At 45.6% G+C, this 20,599-nt stretch overlaps 1 protein-coding gene across 3 annotated transcripts in view; it reads left to right on the forward strand.

The window, feature by feature from the left end:
- Positions 1 to 20,599, forward strand: part of LOC144791811 (CD5 antigen-like) — an 855,436-nt gene that overhangs the window by 62,691 nt on the left and 772,146 nt on the right. The window contains exon 1 of one of the 3 annotated variants that reach the window (XM_078666591.1): positions 12,919 to 12,969. The exons of the other annotated variants lie outside the window; for them this stretch is intronic. Within the exon in view, the coding sequence (XP_078522717.1) occupies positions 12,939 to 12,969 (31 nt within the window). The 5' untranslated portion in view covers positions 12,919 to 12,938. Of the gene's footprint in view, positions 1 to 12,918; positions 12,970 to 20,599 lie in introns of those variants that run through there. 3 annotated transcript variants of the gene reach the window in all.

The following is a 20,599-nucleotide window of genomic DNA, read 5'->3' on the forward strand; positions in this document are numbered from 1 at the left end:
ACCGTAAGTCTACCTACACTGCCTCAAATAGCATTTTTGTCTCAAGACCCCTTTTCAGACCCAGGCTTTACAGTCTAGAACATCACTCACAGCCTAGTTGCATACTATAATCAAAACATTAAAAACCTGCTTTAAACTCAATGGCTTCAAAACCAAAGTCCTCGTCCTCGTCCTCTGCTTAATACACCTAAAAAGGAAAGTAGACTCTTGTACCTCTGCCAGCTATATTACGCGAATCTATCCTTCTCAATGACAAGGTCAGGGCCTATGTACCATCCGAGGTGCTTATCTCTTTCTAAGGTCGCAAACTGGGGCAGTGGTTACATTCTCATTCTACCAATTCAAATTGCTCAAAAAACTACCATTCACTCATTCTGAACGTCATCGCTCGGTAGCTCCTGCTTGCAATGGCGTGCAGTTTTAACCAATCAACAGACTTCTGATAGAACAATAAGCCTCATTTGTTATCTCCAAAGCTTTAAATCACTTAGATAGTTCTATGTCTCACTTTTGTATACCTAGGAGTCTCTGCTTCAACTTATTTGCAGAACAGTGTCGAGTTACATATCTTCTGGAAACCTACAAACAGCCCAAGCCTCTCAGTTGACCACAAAAGAAACTTCAAGAGTTGAAGAGAAAGTTTATATTCACTTATGGAATAACCTACCCTATATGTTCATAATTCCCACAACCTCCTAATTATCAGAACATCACTGAAAACCTACTTATACTAAATCCTAATTCAATCAATCAAGGGTTTGAAAAGCATGACTACTCACCTGTGAGGGTCTTAAGCGGCCTGGGGGGCAGCTCCATAGGGTGCTGTAGTCATCTGTAGAGCTAAGTCTTGAGATCCTTCCTGAAAGGCAGTGTAGGGCTTTGACAGAGACAGAGGGGTTGTTCCAGGTCTTGACTGTAAGGTAGGAGAAGGAATTTCGACGCATTCTGGTCTTGTGGATGATTGGGATGCTGGCTAGGGCAGAGAGAGCTCAGCTGATCGGAGGTTTCTCCTGGGAGCTTGGAAGGAAAGGCAGTTGTTTAGGGATGCTGGTCCGATGCTGTGGAGGGCCTTGTATGCATGAGTGAGGAGCTTGAAGGTTATTTTTCTTTTGATGGGGAGTCAGTGGAGATCGCAGAGGTTTTGGGTGATGTGGTTGTGATGAGGGATGTCTAGGATCAGTCTGGCTGCGGCGTTCTGGACGGTCTGGAGCTTGTGAATTAGTTTTTTGTTTATTCCAGCGTAGAGGGCATTGACGTAGTCCAGTCTGCTAGTGATGAGGGTGTGCATGACTATTTTTCTAGATTTGGAGGGGATCCGTGTGAATGTTTTTCGGAGTATGCGGAGGGTGTTGAAGCAGGCAGAGGATACTGCGGTGATCTAGTGGTTCATAGTGAGAGATGAATCCAGTATGATGCTGAGATATCATACATGGTCTGTCGGGTGGGGGCATTTCAGAGATTGGGGGTCGCCAGGTGTCGTCCAGTGCTGAGATGGGTGGATCCCAGGATGAGGATTTCTGTTTTCTCTGAGTTGAGTTTCAGGAAGTTCTTCTTCATCCAGGTGGCGATGGCTTTCATCCCTTCTTGGAAGTTGGGCCTGGTGATGTTGGGTTCCTTGGTGAGGGAGAGGATGATCTGGGTGTCGTTGGCATAGGAGATGATGTTGAGCCCGTGGTTTCTAACAATGGTTGCGAAGGGGGCCATGTAGATGTTGAAGAGGGTGGGGCTGAAGGAGGATCCCTGGGGTACTCCACATCAGGTCTCTGTCGGTTCTGAGAAGTACGGCGAGAGTCTCACTTGCTGACGCCTCTGGGCATTTGTGTGCTATACAAATCCCACAATCAAATCAAATCAAATCAAATTCTGCCTGTGAGGAATGAGTGTGTTCATTCGAATGCCTTTGCTCGGATGCCTGCATCGTGGAATCTGGTGGCTAGTGTGCAGTGGGAGACTGTGGCGAAGGCAGCTGAGAGGTCCAGGAGGATGAGGGCTGCTGTTTGCCCCTGGTCAAGGAGGGCGCAGGTTGTGTCTGTGGTGGTGAGTAGGGCGGTCTCAGTGCTGTGGTTGCTGCAGAATTCGGATTGAGAGATGTCCAGGATGTTGTTGGCTTCGATGAAGTTTGCAAGCTGGGTGTTGACGGCCTTTTCGATTACCTTGGCTGTGAAGGAAGCCGTGAGATGGACCTGAAATTCTTGATGTCTGTCGGGTCTTCAGAGGGTTTCTTCAGGAGGGGGTTGACTTCAGCATCTTTCCAGTTGTCTGGGAATGTGGCGGTCTCGAGGGAGCAATTGATCGTCCAGCATAGTTCAGGTGCGATGGCCGTGGAGGCTCTGTGGAAGATGTGGGGGGGACAGGGGTCTGAGGGTGCTCCGGGGTGGATGCGCTTCATGGTCTTTAAGGTGTCTTCTGTCGTGAGCAAGGTCCAAGTTAGTTGGGTTTGTTGGGTGGCGTTGCTGGGGCTGGGGCTGAAGCAGTGCAGAGGCCCTGGTTGTCGAAGTTGGTGAGAATGTTGCAGAGGTCTTGGGAGGGTGGGACATCTGTTGTTTTGCTGCCGGGTTTGGCAAATTCCTGGATGATGGAGTAAAGATCTTTGGATTTGTGGGCATTGGTGATGATTCTGTCTTGGCGGAAGTCCTTCTTTGTGGATTTGATGAGTTGGTGGTGTGTTGTGGTGGCTGTTCTGTAGGCGGTGCGTGCTTCTGGGGTTTTGACTTTCCTCCATGGCTTTTCAAGTCGTTGGCAGGAGTGTTTGGATTCTTGGAGTGCAGAGGTGAACCAGCTTATTTGCTTACCCTTCTCCCTGCCTAAGTACACTCTTTGCAGTGACTAGAAGCAATAAAGTCATGCCGTGTGTGCTTTATGAAACATACACAAAACGTAAATAAAATGGTAGATGAGACCTCTCCAGGTTGAGAGATATACTTTTGTGCGTGTTAAAAGATAAGATGAACCTAGGCCATGCACTGGAAAGGCATCAGTGTTGCATAACTAAACATAATAAGGAAAGATAAGTAGCTTTTGTGTTTTGGATCCTAATTACCACACCCTTCAACTGATTGAAGTGCAGGGCATTTTAGTTTTTAATTCTTCAAAAGTTAATGTTTATGATACACAACCATAACTTTACTTGAGGATATATTTCCAGTTATTTGGTGTGTGTTTTGGGGGGGCCAATGAAATTATGTAAAATGTGGCTGCCTTGAAGCTCTAGTTCTTACTGTTTCTTGAGCTGAGCTCTACCCAGCAGGTATAGTGCACTAGGTGTGGCTATGTGTCAATGCCACTAACCACCTTACCTGTGCTAAAATCCCTCTGGTAATGGCTTTAGTCTGTGTTTATTGGAATATGAACACCACTTGTGGATTTTGACCTCTGTACCTGGTCACACCCAGACGTCAACTCCTGCATGAAGAGCCATGCCCTATCGCCTCTGTGAGTAGGGTAATATCATAGGTTGCACGCTGTGCCCATGCTTCATGACAGAGAGTGGACAAGGTATGACATTCAGTCATGCGCAACAGACTATGAGCACATAGTGTGCCCACTTCCCGTGCACTCTGAAGGCTCTGAACACTGTAAATGCTCCTCAACTCCCAATGGCGCCTCCTCCCACTAGCACAGCCTTTGGCCCGCTGTGTCCACTTCACATGAACTCTAGTGCCATTTTAATTATGCTGTTCCAAACATCCTTTGCTCTATATTTATAGCATTATTTCTGCTTTTCCAAGAGTTCAATGAGTGTATTTTGTGAAACTCTATGTGTAAAAGGATTTGCAAATATGTTCTTAATAGATCAAGATTTTTGGTTCAGAAAAAAACATTTTGCACCAGTGTTAGGGTTCTTATGGAATTGTGGATGCTTATATTGCCTCCACATGCCTACAGCAATCGAAAAGAAGTTTAATTCTTCTTGATAAAGTGGAGCAGACCATTTTGTTCCTTTCTGATCATTTTTTATCCAGGTAACTTGGTGTGGTGGTTCTGATAGCTTGCAGCCATATGGGTGCTAGGTTATCCCACACATGTACCGAGAACACTGGGGTACACCCTAGAAGAATACAAACTACCATAGTTAAAAAAATAACGTTATGTGAGGTTTGAGAATCAGCATTACCGTTAACAGGGTTTGTGAAACAAACAAGGAGCAAATGCAAACTTTCTTCTATCCTTTTAATTAGGGATATTTAGAATAAATTCGTTTGCAAATCGGGTAAAGTGATCCATATGTCATAAAAAAAATCCCAGGCAGGGTTTACAAAACTGTCTTCTCTGAAACAGGGGCTTGGGCCCACAAGCACCGTATCTTTCACTAGCCTCCCTGTTGAAGTGGCAACTGAGGAGGGCTTACACAGTATATACGTTTTTCCCTTCTCCCTCTTTGGCCTTCCTAGGACTGGAGATAGGGTTGGATGTCATGCCCCCCCTTTCGCAAAATATCCTTGGCCAGGAGCTTCTACGTCACCATGATGTGTTAGCTCCATGGTCCTCTGAACCTGTGTCCCCTCCCCTTATTTGCCTAGGAGTTGGGGTGTTCAAGCCTCCTCACTCTATCTCTACAACAGCTGGGAGAGATGTAAAGCTCCTTTTCTGCTGTAGATGAATGGCATGAGCTAGCACAGCTGATGGCTGTCAACCTTCCACCAAAGTAGGTGGTTTAAAGTGATGCATGGAAGCTCTATCATCCCCTGTATGGAGAAAACAATGAAATGAAATAAAATGCCCATGAAGGCCTTCTGTCTCTCTGTTGGGGACTGTGCCATCACCCTCAGATAATAAACATTTAGCAAAATATCCTATTCTCTTAACAGGCTGTAGAAATACGGCCATGTTCTATGTACATAGAAGAGGGACATTGAATTGACAGAAATAGTAATACCCTCTTCCAAACATAACATGAGTTGGCAGTGCCCCTAATCTCAGCAGACATTATTTTCAACATACACAAATGTCATTGATGTTGACACTTAAGATCTATGTAAATAGATAGTAAATGTAATGTAAGCTCACGCACTAGCATAACAAAGGCTCTAAAAGCAGTAGGTGGTTGCCGAACTTCATGCTGCTAAATGACCTTTTAATTAGTACATAGAAGAACAAATCTTTTTTTCCACTGTCTGTGAACGTGAAAACTGCAATTTAATTTTATTTTCTGGCTCTTCCAACTGCAAATAATAATAATGAAGATAGGAAACCGATGCGCACTCCTACTGGTTTGGCCTTTGTATACTTCATCTGTACACTAGTGCCACTTTTCGGTATGCTGTGTATCCAACATTGCTTGCTCTGTCTTTTATAACCTTAGTCCACGTTTTCCAAGAGTTCAGTGTGTGTGTGTTTTGTGAAATCCTAAGTGTAAAATCATTTTGAAAAAATATACATAGTAGGTCAAGAAATGTGATTTCTCTGCTCGCGCCAGGCATGAGGAAAGTTGTATTCCCTGCCTGGGAGAGTACATGTAGGGAATAAAGTTTACATTCCCTGCCCGCACACCTCTGTGTAGGGAGCAATAGTATCCCAGGGAATGGGGTGCTCGGGACATTGTTGACACAAGTCCTGGGGATGGGGTCCACAGTGCCATAGGATAGCTCGGGCAGAGAGCCCCCATGCCTCTCTCTCCAATTAAAAAAGCCTTCAGGACCTCCAAAGGCCTTAGGAGGGACCTTAAAACCCCCTACCTCATTAAAAAAAAATACTTTGGCCCCGGGGATGAGGTCCGTGTGCCCCCCTGCTATTAAAAGTAACGTGGTCCTGGGTGATGGGATCCCAGGGACATGGAAAAGGCTCGGGATGGGTGCTACACAACCTTTTCCCCTTAAAATGATATCACATTGACTCAACCCCCAGGGCGCTGACCCACCCCATGGGGCTTTTTAATGAAAATGCCAATAGCCCACCACTATTTTTTTTAGTTTTTTTCGCAGAATTAGTAGATCCTCTATGGATCTCTTGTACAACAAAAAAAAGACTGATTTGGGCCCCAGGGAGGACACCAGTGAGGGAACCCCCCCCCCCCCAACCAAGCTTAGGAGGGGCAAAGTATCCCCACTCTGCCCCATATTTGCTTTTTTAATCTTTATTCAGACAAGGGACTCTGTCCTTGAGTCCTTAAATGGCTACTGACATCTTTGGATTTGTTGGAACCGCTGTTACCCCCTTGGTGTGATATATACATACATTTTGAACTTTCATGTCACAAGAATTACCGAACGGATTTACTCCAAATCACAAAAAGAAAGCTTTCTGGATATGTGTTAATAGGTGTGTAATTGTGGAAGCTTTTATTATTTATATACATAAACAACATTTTTCATTTTGTACAACTAAAACTCCAAAGTAGTAGTTGATAAGCTGTGGTATATAGAGGAAAAAGTTTTCATAGATGGCTGACGCCTGTGCACAGTGGCTCCAAGGTCAGGGGTACTGGCAAATCGAAGGTTCATATTAAAATATATCATTATAAAATGTAAGAAATATGCTGCGAAACGTGTTAAAGAAAAGTTTGTTTATCTACTAAGCTCATTACGAATCAGAAACTTAAATAATTCCATCACAAACTCTCAGGGTGAAGGTTACTTCTGGCCGACCTTACACAATGGTGGGCTTATGTGTCCCCTCAAAATGGTGTTTAATTGGTATACAAAGTTCTTTGATAAATAGAAAAAACAACTTGTGTTTTGACCCCCTTTTTACCTTTCTCACTCTTTGACCATTTGTTTTAGAAAATTGGCAGGATCAGAACATCAAATCTGAAAAGTTTGTTGCTAATAGATTGGGGCAGCAATGGTATTTTCGATGAAACAATGGCGTATTATGTCAACCTAAGAAAGAAAAGAGAGAAGTCTTGTCTTTTTTTAGATCACTTGGCTCGCAGTACTTTCAGACTCGATTGATACCAAAACAATTATATATGGAATGGATGGTTATCATGGAGAGATACAGTACCATTTTCAACATACTGATTTCCTTGCATTTTATACATATAGAAGTGTTTGTACTTGTACGGTTAGCAAACATGTGAACAAGATCAATAGTGGGGGGCTTCAGTAATGTCTGTCATTGATATGTGATATATAAGGAGTGATCTCATCAATGTAATTTGTAAGGTTTAGCAAATCTTTCTATGTGTGGCTGGACCCGCAGCAACGCTGATTGTCAGGGCACTGATAAGCACGGCTCAGGAGAAAGAGCCAGCGCCTTCCAGGGGCAGCGCGTGTGAACGAGTACCTCCCGACTTTACTGATCCGGCCCAGGCCCACACTCTTCCACTGCAAGGGTTTGTACCACCAGAGCAGGTAATATGCGAACTGGGCCTACTAGGCCCCAGGAGATATACAGCCTGTAAGATTTGGGCATAAAAGGGGTTCCTTGTCGGTTGCACAGGGGTTTAATGAAGGCCAAAACAAGTTGCTTGGGTGATAAGGCAGTTCAAGCCTAAGGGTCTGTTTATTAATTAACAACGTCTGGAAACAAGGTAATCAAACAAAAAAAAAAACCTTGTTATAAGTCTGGAAAAAAGGGGAGGGGTTAGAAAAAATGTCTCCAATGTCCTTGGTTCCTGGACAAAGTCTTGGCCTTTCGTTCTTCTTCCTCTGGGTTCTCTTGGTTATGGTTTGGCTCCGTCGTTCCAAGAAGGTGACGAAAAGAACAAGCAAAAAAAAAAAAAAGAAACTAAGTTTGGTCCTTGCCTTGTCTCTCTTTATCAGTGCTACCTTCACCAGCCAGCGGGATGTCACCATTGTGAGGGGATAAGGATGTGAGGGCACGATCAGTGCTCGGTGCTCCCTTTCCTCCCTTCTTTTTCTCTCATTAATTACTCCCCCTCTTTACTCCTCCCCACCCAGTCAGCCACCTCAAAAATTGTACCCAGTGCACTTGCCTAGGACTGCGGTCCTCCTGGACCGCAGCAGGGAGTATTGGGGCGTCCTCTCCTTCTGTAGGGCGTCCGGATACTTCAGCATTTTTCTCCTCGAGGCGCGAGCCTCCACCAAGGTCCCCCATCACGCCAGTGCACTCCTCCTCTGTCCCGCGTCTAGGCTCTCCTTGTTCCGCATTCTCGTCCTGTTCTTTTTGCTCTGTATTCAGCTCTGGATCTCCTCAGTTTCCCGTTCTTCCTTCCTTCGACCCCCCGAGTCCCAGCTCCCCTCCACTTTCAACTTTGGCGTCTGACGTCATAGGAGGTTACAAATAAAGGGTAAACCCAAAATACCCGGGACCTGGGTGCAAGACAGTATATATTACAGTGGTCCCAGTATTAGAACATCGAAATCGTGTCAAATAGAGGAAGAAAAAGTACAATAAAATTCAAAACAAAAGGTAAATGCAAGACTGAATCTGTGGTTCCAGTGTTATTTAATCTGACTATATGCTAATTAGTTTCAGTGTGATTAAATAACACTTGAACCATGGATTCAGTTTTGCATTTACCTTTTGTTTTGAGTATTATTGTACTTTTTCTTCCCCTATTTGACACGATTTCGATGTTCTAATACTGGGACCATTGTAATATATACTGACGTCATAGGAGGGTGCCACACCTCCACTAGACTGCTAACCGCCGTGTCGCGGGCGGAAGCACCAAGATCCATGTTGGAGTTCCCGGCTAGCAGGGACTCCATACGACACCGGCCATGGATTTATGCAACCCTGCTTGACTCTAAGTGACCATATCTTATTGACTGAGTCCAAGAAGAGGAAACCCTATGAACAGGGCCTAGCAGGATACACACCCTGGATGTTGCAGCATGTGTAAGGGGAATAACAGTAAACCCGTAGCATGGGGACTGGGTAGTCCAGAGATTTGCCTGACAACTACTAGTGTTCCTATCTCAAGGGGGACTACTTTGTTGTATATTGAGTGCTGTTACTTTTGCATGTGCAGTATTAGAATGAAAATACTTTTTTTTAATACAAAATACATTTTTTAATGGACCTAATTCATAACCTGGACAGGTTGTGTGGTTATATAGGTAACATTGGCGTGAAAATCCATCAGCATTCCCATGATTTTAACCCGGCTTTGTGCTCCACACAAAGTCTAACCCTTGCAATTAAATAGACCATCTCAACAACTTGGTATTCTCTACCTTTATAGCCATCAACCAATTCAGTGGCTTGTGATCTATCTGCACCACAAACGTAGTACAAAATAGATACAGATGGAACTTACGCAAGTCCCACAATATGGCAAATCACTCCTTCTCAATAGACCGCCCAGTTCTGCTCTCTGGGTAGTAATTTGCTACTAATAAAGGCTACCGGACGCTCTCTATCCTTATCATCCAGTTGAGCTAACACCACCCCAACTCCATTGTCAGGGTGACTGTAGTCAGGTGCTTTCAGTACCTAGTGCAGTGCATAGTGCCGTCTTCAGTTCCTCAAATGTCTTTTGACACTCTACAGTCCATAGTACGTTCCTCGGCTGCTTCTTAGAGGTCAAATCAGTCAATGGGGCAAATCTAATTCCATAGTTTGCCGCAAAGTTCCTGTAAGACCCATTGAGTCCTAAAAACGCCCTCACTTCAATCTGGGTAGTAGTTACCTCCGACTCCATCACTGACTAAATTTTTGGCATCCATAGGGTGAATTTTCCAACTCTCCCACTCACTATAGAGGACTGCCCCAACTGGCACTTGGTTGGATACAGGAGGTTTCTCCTCCTGTATCCTAGCCAACACCTGTTCCATGTGCCTCAAGTGGTCTGCCCATGAATTGCTGAACACTGCAATGTCATCTAAATAGGCCACAGAGAACATAGTTTACCAGGTGCTGAAAAGTATCAGGAGTATTCTTCAGCCCAATGGGCATCAATCACCTTGAACTGATATAGCTCCTCTAGCAGAGAAAATGAGGTCTTCTCCTTTGCATTTGGTGCTAATGTGCTCTGCCAATAACCACTGTGCAGATCAAAGGTGCTCAAGTATTTAGCAGCACCTAACCGATCCACAAGCTCATCCACTCTGGGGATTGGATGAACATTGGTTTTATTTACCACATTGAGGGCTCAGTAGTCCACACAGAACTGCAAGTCAGTAGACCCTTACTTTGGTATGAGAACCAGAGGACTAGACCAAGGACTACAAGATCTCTCAATCGCCCCCAGGTCCAACATTTTGGCCACTTCTGGCTTAATGCAATCCTGAACCCAGTCAGACATTTTGTACATTCTGCTCTTCACTGGCAGACTGCCACTTGTGTCTATGTCATGTACACAGACCGGTGTCAACCCTGGAGTCAGCAAGAAGAGGTTGGCAAACCTTTCATACACCTCTCTATACTTTCTCTGCTCTGCTCAAGCGTTAACTCAGGAGCTAACTGCCCCCTTTTACAGTAATATCCTTCATGTCACTATGCAGCAAGACAGTCTTCCTCCACTTCCTCTGCCATAGCCATGACATTCACTGTGTAGTCTCTGCAGAGGTAAGGCTTCAGCCTGTTAACATATAACACCCTCTTGGGTTTCCTTGTGGCACCTGTGTCCACCAAGTTGTTTACTTCAGACACTTTTTGAACTACCTTCTATGGCCACACCATTTGTCCTCCAAAGCCCTGGGGCAAATAGGCTTCAGCACAACACCTCCTGTCTTTTATGATACCCAGTCAGTGCAGCTTTCTGATCATACCATTCTTTCATTAATGCTTGGCTAGCCAAAAGGTTTCCTTTCGCCCGACTCATGTATTGCACCATCAGCTTCTTGAGGCCAATCACATTTTTCTATGGAGTTTCTGAGGGTTCTTCCCAACCCTCTCTAACTAAGGCAATTGGATCCCTCACCGGGTATCCAAACAGAAGCTCAAAGGGATTGAACCCTACTCCCTTCTGCGGAATCTCTCGATAGGCAAATAAGAGGCATGGCAGGGGAAGATCCTGCTTCCTCCTGAGATTCCCTCGTAGCGTTCTCATCTTGCTCTTCAGTGTTTTGTTAAACAGCTTCCCTAAACCATTGGTTTGTGGGTGATATGCCATGGAAAAGTGGTATGTCACACTAGCTTGCTCCCACATCTCTCTCAAGTAAGAAGAGACAACGTAGGTTCCCCATTTGGAAATTACAATCTTTGGAAAGCCGACCCTAGAAGAAATCCCTTGGAGACCTCCCACTATCACGTTTGCAGTCTTGCTCCTCAGAGGTACAGCTTCAGGATACCTGGTGGCTTGATCCACTACAACCAAGATATACTTGTTGCCTGTCTGTGAGGGGGAGGGGTTCAAATGGACCAACTATGTCTATTCCCACCCTCTCAAATGGAACACCTGCAACTTGTAGAGGCACTAACAGTGCCTTTGTCTTCCTTCCTGTCTTACCACTTAGTTGGGAAGCTGGACAGTTTCTACAGAACCACTCTGTATCTCTGTGCATCCCAGGTCAGGTCTAACCTATCCTGGGTTATTCAAATCCCCAACTGTCCTGCCAATGGCACTTCATGGGCCAGTGACAACAGGAAGTTCCTGTGCACTAATGGAACCTCTAGCCTCCTGTTAGTACCGAGCTCAGGATTTACTAGTTCACTATAAAGTAGACAATCCTCCCAGCCAACATAGTGTTTCCCGACCACCCCTTTGCTGACCTGTTCTTGGGCTTACTTCTGAAGCCTCTCAAGTGTCAGACACTCCTTTTGTGCCTAGTGTAAATCATCCCAGGTAGACCCTCCAGCAGCTAACATCCCTTGCAACCAGGGGCATAACACAGGCCCCCACAGCCCACGTGGTGAGGGGGGGTCCCCAAGCTCCAGGGGGCCCCATCAGCACAGCGCTCAGGCGTCGGGCCGGAGAGCTTTTGATTCATTAATGCAGGCATCAGTCAGAAGCATAGAATTATCCACATCGTTGTTTCCACAAGGGGAACATTTAGGTATTTTTCTTAAGTCAGCTCGCTGGATTGAAAATACTTCAGTGTGCGCTGGAAAACAATTGAACAAAAATGATAATTGACCTGCCAGCTAAAAAACGAAGGTCCTTCGCATTGTATACATCATCCAGGACTGTCAGACAATTTAGGCAGAGATGCCAGGGGCCCTCATTGAAGCAAGTAAGTGCACTACCACTCTGCATTTTACAGAGTGCTATTTATTTCCTTGTGATTTTCAATCTGGAGTGCAATATAGTTGCCAACCCTAATCTGTCACTGCAAACGTGCGTCCCATTAATGTATTCACACCTCAGATGTTTTATAAAATGTATTTTAAAAGTATGCCTCTAATTTATTCTCATACACAAGCGCTGAAGATTTACCACTAATCCTTGATTCGCAACATGTATTATGATGAGGAGTGGCCATTTCCGAACCAGTCAGCAGAGTCCCACCAATTGGACACATATATTTGTAAAAAATATACCTCTAAAAACAGCTATTTCTGATCGCCTTACACTTCCCAGGCTCTGGTCTGTGTTTTTGTGTCCAATGTTAGTGCTTAGAAGCTGGCACTCCATGTCGTGCATTATCCATGGTGCTCAGTCTTTTGATTAGGGAGGTTGAATGCTTCTTTCCCACTCAGCATGCCCCTTGCCACCTCTTTGCTTCCTAAAAGCCCCTCTATTTATGATGCTCCGCATCACTTTTAAAATCTTCTTAAAGTTTCTAATTCCTCAAATTGGTTTAATTATTATCTTTCACTTGTCCTTATTTGCTTGACTTTTCACATGGGAAAGTGTCATTCATAGTTGCTGAAATGTCTCTCATTCAGCTGAAATTATGAAAATGTCACACATAGCAATCTGAAACCTTGGCAGCTATGATGCGCTATATGGATGTGGATGGTAATTATACAAATAATTACCATTAGCAAAATGGAAAATGGCCTGACATCAGAGCGGTCATTTGCTCTTAACAGTTACACAGTGCATGCTTCTGTGCCTCGTGTATTCTGTTTAAACCTGTAATTGGGAGGAGATTTCAGGAATTGCAGCTGGGCCTCATTGAAAGGAAGCACACTGGACTGTTCTGATGAGACACCGACACCGACTACAAGTGACGGGTGTGTGCTTTTAGTCCTCCTTGGGTGTCGGAGTGTCTGCTTCACTTTCCCTCCCTAAACCCCTTCCTCTCTTCCTTTACCCCACTGCACTTGGCCTGTCGCTCTCTCCGTTAACCTCTATTTCTTCTCGAGTAGCAGCAGTGGGTATGATTCATTCAACTAGTATATATTAAGTGCTTTAACTGAAGTGTCATTGAGCACGTCTCCTGTGCTGTAACCCCAAAGCCTGGCAGACAGTGTGCCTTCTGCCTGAAAGAAATGTCAATGGGGCCTACTACTTAATCTGCAAATGTAAAGGGAAACATCTGCAAATGTAAAGGATGCTTGGGAGTTAGTATGTGTACTGGCTTTAATTGATCAAAGGTTTGGGATGGCAAAGACATTCTTTTTGAGTGTTAGTGGAAGGAGTTAACAAGTGAGTTGTTCAGTGAGTGTTTTTAATTGGCATGGTGTTGAAGGGAAAGTAATGTAAAAAAAGAATTGGTACAGTCTCAGTATTATTAAAATATATATTTTGGAAACAGCATTTTATCTTAACCTTTTAAGGATTTGGTAGCAGTATATCTTCTACTGTGTGTACTGCAAGTTTAAAAAAGTGAATTACATAATCTCAGTGCTTTCTGTCACAGACTGACCTCATGACACTAGAAATACACAAGTAACTATTCTCCACTGCACTAAGATGTAATTCTGTGGCTCTCTGGTTACACACAGATCTCTTCAGTGTATTAATTAATAGACTTTCATAATGTACGACAGTGCATTTGCCACTATCATTTAGAAAAAAAAATTCAGTTGCAACTTAGTTTATGTTTAGTTACCTGACGGTAATGCTTTCATATTATTTTGGATTTTTTAGCCTCACCTTTTGTACAACTGATATTCTGAACTCACATATTTAAAAGTGCATGCATACGTGATAATGAAGAAAATTGAGGATGGTAAAATAAAATATTTGCCTAAGATCACACCATTTAAATGGGGTAGCTGTGATTTATCAATATTTTCTGGTTTCACTTTGTACAAATCGGCCACTAAATGAGTATCTATTTGTCATTCATTATGTTAAGGCTTTGTTTTCAATCTCTTTTTGCAGCTTTTATATACTGGAAGCTCGACCCAATGTAATAGAGCGCTTTATGAGCACCAGTTACATTACACAAGGTCACATTTATTTTTTATAGACACACGAAATTAACTGATATGCCCAGTAATGCAGACAATTCAAGTAAGAATTCATTCCACCTGGTTCCCCAGTTCCCAAATAGGCAGCTCTGGCTGTAACATCACATCCTGGGTGCAGAAAGGGTGGCAGGCTGAAGCCAGTATTAGAACTCTGGGCCTGATTCAGAAAGGGCCTCCGCACTGTATGGGGCTTTGGAGCTCGAATAGGGAACTGTAAAGCACATTGAAGGATCACATTTAAAAGTCTCTTATAGTTTTGTGGAGATTGTGAATTAAAAAAATCTGTGAAGGCCCAGAGTTTTTTAAATACATGTTGCTGCTACACTCGGGCCTTTCCTAAACTCTCACACAGGCACATATGCTCAGTGTGCACACCTGTGCATTTCAGAAAAATGCCTTGACTTCAGATAAGAAAATTCAGGAGTCACAGCCTCACAGGTATCCCTCCTGTCCCATTTTCCATTGCCTTTCACCCTCAATCTATGCCATGGCAAACCTTCTCCTCCCATCTGCCAAACCACTCACTGTGTTAAAAATTGCTCCTGGACTGAAGTGATTTGGGAGGCAGTGCTCCATTTCATACTAAAGCTGAAAATCCCTTCAGTGGCACATTTCTTCTAGTTCTGATACTTGTGCTTGTGTTTTAGGTGGTGTCATGTAACACTTAATGATTTCCTTCCAGGGGCATGCTTGTGTAACGCTACAGACTCATTGGCTCCATTTTGAATTAGGTATCACCAGAACTCCAGGTGTCCCTTTCTTTTCTTGTAGGGTAACTTAGTGGGTTAAAGTATCAGTAGAACACTGCATTAAACCTACAGGCTATGGTCTGAATTCCTTCAGGACAGACTTAGACCTTCATCCTCCCAAGAGTGATAAAATGAGTGTCCTGTGTGTGCAAAGGTAACACATGTTGCAGTCCAATAGCATTTGGCATAAAGAGCTACATGTCACACAATGGTCTATGAGAGTGGACTCCTCCTCCATGGTGCTCCATGTACAGCAAATGTGAGGTTTGCATCCAAAGCTTCCTGCTGTCAGCTTTCTTTACAGCTATGAAACCAACCTCTACATGTGGCAAAGCCAGGACCAGGACACTAGAAAAGACCTGTGTACATGGCAGGCAACAACACTACACTGTTTCATATAGCTTAGTTACATAAATGGATGAGGTGATGCTGACGCAAACCTCTACTGTGCAGTCTCATCCAAACATGACCCAAACTGGAAACGTACATTTTAAAGGCAAGGCACATTGGTGGCATTTTGATTATGCTCCCTTTGTTAAGAATACATTAAAAACAATGTCAGTTCTTGACCATCGTTCATGGTTCTCCATGCCAACCACCCTACACGCTTTCATCTTTCAATTCTATCTACTTTCTTCTCCAGCCACCCTCAACTTTTGACTACATGCATGCCTTTTGTTTAATCTACAAACCGGTCTTCCTTGAATATTCTCAAAACATTTTGTCTTTGATCCTGCATCCACACATCTGCTTTTTTGCCAACTCTGAATCCCAGTCCTCCTTCCCATCCAGCATCCACTTTATTTGTTAAATCTCCCCTCCATTCTCTATTCAACTATTTTCCTTCCATGTTATTATCTTCATGTCTCTCAAGACCTCCTCGACTCGCCACTAGCACCCTTGAACTGTCAACCCCCATTGCTTTTTGTCCTCCACCTTTTTAAAACACCATTTTTATCATATGTTTCATATTTGCATTTATAGGGAAATACAGTACTTGTTGATTGGATTTACCAATAATGAAATTGCTGTCAGGTAATCCCAGTGCACATACGTGAATTTGTGTAATTTCTGTTGCTCTCAACGTTGGTTTTTCTCTAAGTATATTAACACAAATAAGGCTCTTACGCTGCAGTCGCAGGTATGATTATCTCTCCCAACCAAGCCGATCATCTATCAGTCGACCATTAACATCTAACACATGGTTAACTATTCTTGCTGACATAGTCACGTTTGGCCTTTACCACTGGCTGCTTCACCCTAACTGGTTGTTTATAAGTCAACTATTTTATAGGTAACTGACTTAGTCACAACCTTACATGCACCCATCACGCGCCATGCCAAAACAGATAGGTAAAAGATATTGTAATTTACAACGCCAATAGCTCTAACTCTCGCAAATGCGAGACCTATTGTATTGCAAATGCTTGTTGATTTTAACTGCTGCTTTCACAAATCCACATGTGAAGCAAGCTAAGCGGAAGTTATGGAATCCATTTGTAACATTAGGTCAATGGAAAATTTTATATGCACATTTTTCTACCTGTAAAGTTAATGTAAAATTTCAATCCCGCTTGGTGCTTTATGAAGGGATTTTAGATTTTTCTAGTATGAATCAACTGGGCATTGGGCACGAGTGACGAGACAAGATCAGGGACAGTGTCTTCTTTAGCACTAATGGTACCTGGGGCAATATTGTTTCTTGGCACAAAAAAACGTTCTCCACAGATTCCCCCCCACTACCACACTTACACTCCAACATTGCCCCTTATCTCTCCATAGCCCTTCTCTCATGCAATTCTGTTTTATACTGCTGTGTGTAGTCTGTGCTCTGTAGTTGTAGTGTAGTCTAAGGTGACTGCTAAGGCGTTATATATTTGAAAGTGAAGTAAAGGTGAAGACCGATGGTACGTTAATTTATGTATATCCTGCTGTCACAATCATTACAATACCCAGACTCTAAAAGTCCACAACAATGGTTTCAATGCTTACATGTTCAAGTCATTGCATCAGTTTTGTACACTTTTATATTTCTTGTCTGGATGTGTGACTCCTGCTGTGGTCTTTTGAATGGTGAACTAAATGAGTCCACAATATGCATATCTTCTCTTATTTTACCCCCCCCCCCCCCATGGCATGGGATTTGCCATGTAGAATGGACCCGCCTTAGGTTGTTTGGGCTCGCTCGCTGCAAAACTAATTTTACGGCCACCACTTTCAAATGTCACCAGCCGCCACTATAGGAGGGGGCCCCTCCACGCATGTTGCAGGGGGGAGCCCTCTCAAGTTTCGTTACGCCACTGCTTGCAACTCTGGAAGTGACTCAGACTCCTGCACATGGTATGCTTTGGTAACCTAATCCTCTACTCCCTTTTGAGCAGAAGCGATTGTCTCCACGGCCACCGCCTTCCCAGTGTCTGCCCTTTTCTGCAAACTATCATGTCCTGCTACTTACAAATTAGAGATGAACCCAGCCTCACTCTGATACTTTGCTACAGCATGTGCTCTGGTCAACCCAGCTGACGTTGTCCAAGCCATAAAGGCTTCTGGTCCTGGCACAAAAGCTAGGGACAATCAAATCAATGCCAAAGGGACATCCAGCTCCGTGCTTTTCCATTACTGCAACATTAATTACAGCCACATTGACGCTGATCTCATTTTCAACCCTGGCAAGTGGGTACTCCATGCCCTCTCCACTGACTACCATTCTTGTATCCTTAGTTCCAGGGAGTATCTCCTCAGGCTTAAGGTAAATCTTCTCAACAATAGTGTGGAAGGTTCCAGTATTCCTCAAGGCAGGCATTTTCCTCCCATTACTGCTAATTTCCGGCACAAATCCCAGTGTGTTAGGATGGATCAATCAATCATTTGTAAAGCATACTACATACCCGCGAGGGTCTCAAGGGGCTGGGGGAGGGCACTACTGATCGAACAGCCAGGTCTTGAGTATCCTCCTGAAGGTTAGCAGGTCTTGGGTCTGTCGTAGGCTCAGTGGGCGGGTGTTTCATGTCTTGGCGGCGAGGTGGGAGAAGGATCTCCCACCGGTGGTTGTTTTTCGGATGCGCAGGACGGTGGCGAGTGAAAGGTCGGCGGAGCGTACCTGGCGGTTGGTGATGTAGAAGGAGAGCCGTCTATTGAGGTAGGCTGGGCCGGTCTTGTGGTTTGCCTTGTGTGCGTGGGTGAGAGCTTGAAGGATATCCTCTTGTTGATGGGGAGCCAGTGCAGGTTTCTCAGGTGGGGGGTGATGTGGCCGTGGCGTGGTACATTGAGGTTCAGTCGTGCCAAGGTGTTTTGGATACGTTGTAGTCGTTTGATGAGCTTGGTCGGGGCTCCCGCGTAGAGGGCGTTTCCGTAGTCGAGTCTGCTGCTGACAAGGGTCTGGGTGACTGTCTTTCTTGTATCAGTCGGGATCCATCTGTAGATCTTGCGGAGCATGTGAATGGTGTTGAAGCAGGAGGAGGAGACGGCGTTGACTTGCTTGGTCATTGAGAGCGTTGAGTCGAGGATGATTCCCAGATTGTGTGTGTGGTCGGTGGGTGTCGGGGCTGCCCCGAATGCCCTCGGCCACCAGGAGTTGTCCCAGGCTGAAGGGTTGGAGCCAAGGATGAGGACTTCCATCTTGTCTGAGTTCAGCTTCAAATGGCTGGTCTTCATCCAGTCGGCGACGGCCTTCATTCCTTTGTGGAGGTTGGCTTTGGCGGTGATGGGGTCCTTGGTGAGGGAGAGGATCAGATGAGTGTTGTCGGCATAGGAGATTATGTTGAGGTCGTGTTGTCAGGCTACGTGTGCGAGCAGGGCCATGCAAATGTTGAACAGCGTCGGGCTGAGGGAGGATCCCTGGGGTATGCCGCAGATGATCTCGGAGGCTTTGGAATGGATTGGGGGGAGGCGGACGCTCTGGGTTCTGCCGCAGAGGAAGGAGTTGTCCAATCCAGAGCCTTGTCTTGGATCCCTGCGGCGTGGAGGCGTGCACGTAGTGTGCAGTGGCAGACGGTGTCGAAGGCGGCAGAGAGGTCTAGGAGGATGAGTGCTGCGGTCTCGCCGTTGTCCAGCAGGGTCCTGATGTCGTCAGTGGCGGCGATGAGGGCAGTCTCGGTGCTGTGGTTGCTGCGGAACACTGACTGGGAAGGGTCCAGGATTTTGTTTTCTTTGAGGTATTGGGTTAGCTGTCTGTTGACGGTTTTCACAATGACCTTGGCCGGGAAGGGGAGCAGAGAGATGGGCCGGAAGTTCTTGAGGTCTCTTGGGTCTGCCTTAGGTTTTTTGAGTAGGGCGTTGATCTCGGCGTGTTTCCAGATCTCTGGGAATGTCGCGGTCTCGAGGGAGAGATTGATGATGTTGCACAGGTGGGGTGCGATGGCGCTGCTTGCTCTGTTGAAGATGTGGTGCGGGAATGGGTCTGATGGAGAGCTGGAGTGGATTGTGCGCATGGTCTTGATGGTGTCATCAATGCTCATGCTGGCCCAGGCTAGCAGGGGGTCGTGGTCGATGGTGTGCGGAGGGTCTGTTGTGTTGCTGTCTGTTGGGGCTGACTGGGTGTTGAAGCTGTCGTGGATGTCTGCTATCTTGCGGTGGAAGAAAGTGGCGAGGGAGTTGCACAGGGCTTGCGACGGCGGGATGCCGTTGGTGTCGGAGCTGGGGTTAGAGAGTTCCTTCACAATGTTGAAGAGCTCCTTGCTATTGTGTGCATTGTTGTCTAGGTGGTCTTTGAAGGAGGTCCTCTTGGCCGCCCTGATGAGGTGGTGGTGGTTGCGGGTGGCGTCCTTGTGTGCTGCATGGCTGTCTGGAGTTTGTTCACTGTGCCATTTCTTCTCTAGATTCCGGCAGGCTTGCATGGAGGCTAGGAGTTCTGGGGTGAACCAGCTCGCCCTCTTGCTGGTGTCTCTGTGGAGGGGTTTCTTCAGTGGGGCGAGGGTGTTGGCACAGTCCTCGATCCAGTGTCTGAGGTTGTGGGCAGCGTCGTCGGTGTTGGAGGGTTCAGTGGGTGGGCTGAGAGCGAGGTTTGCGTGTAGTAGGTCTTCGGTGATTTTTCTCCAGCAGCGGCAGGGGATCTGTTGGGTGTGGTGGGTTTCTGGAAGGCGAAGTGGATGAAGCGGTGTTCGGTCCAGAGGAGTTTGGTACTGTGGCTGATGGAGACGTTCAGGCTTGAGGAGAAGTCAGGTTCGAGCATGAGGCCGGCGGAGTGGGTGGGCGTTGTGGCGAGTTGCTTCAGTCCGAGGCTAGTAAGGTTATCGATCAGGGTTGTGGAGTTGTTGTCATTGCTGTTCTCAAGGTGAAAGTTCAGGTCTCCGAGGAGGATGTAGTTAGTGGAGGTCAGGGCGTGCGTGCTGATCAAGTCGGCGATGGAGTTGCTGAACTGGGGGCCGGGGGGTCGGTAGACGAGGGTACCTCTGAGAGTGGAGTTAGGGTCTGTGTGGATCTGGAAATGCATTTGTTCAGCGGTGCTGAGCGCGTCGTCGGTGCTAGTCAAGACTATGATGTTGTTCCTGTGGACGCTGGCGATACCTCCTCCGACTCCGTTGGTGCGGTGTTTGCGGGTGATCTTGTAGCCATCCAGGATGGCTATGGCGATGTTGGGTGCAGAGGAGTCGTTAAACCAGGTCTCTGTCAGGAAGGCGACGTCTGGGGATGTTGTGTCAAGCAGGTCCCAGAGCTCGACGGCATGCTTGCGTGCGGAGCGGGTGTTCAGTAGTATG

Source organism: Lissotriton helveticus, chromosome 11 (genome assembly GCF_964261635.1).
Source record: "Lissotriton helveticus chromosome 11, aLisHel1.1, whole genome shotgun sequence".
Classification (NCBI taxonomy): domain Eukaryota; kingdom Metazoa; phylum Chordata; class Amphibia; order Caudata; family Salamandridae; genus Lissotriton; species Lissotriton helveticus.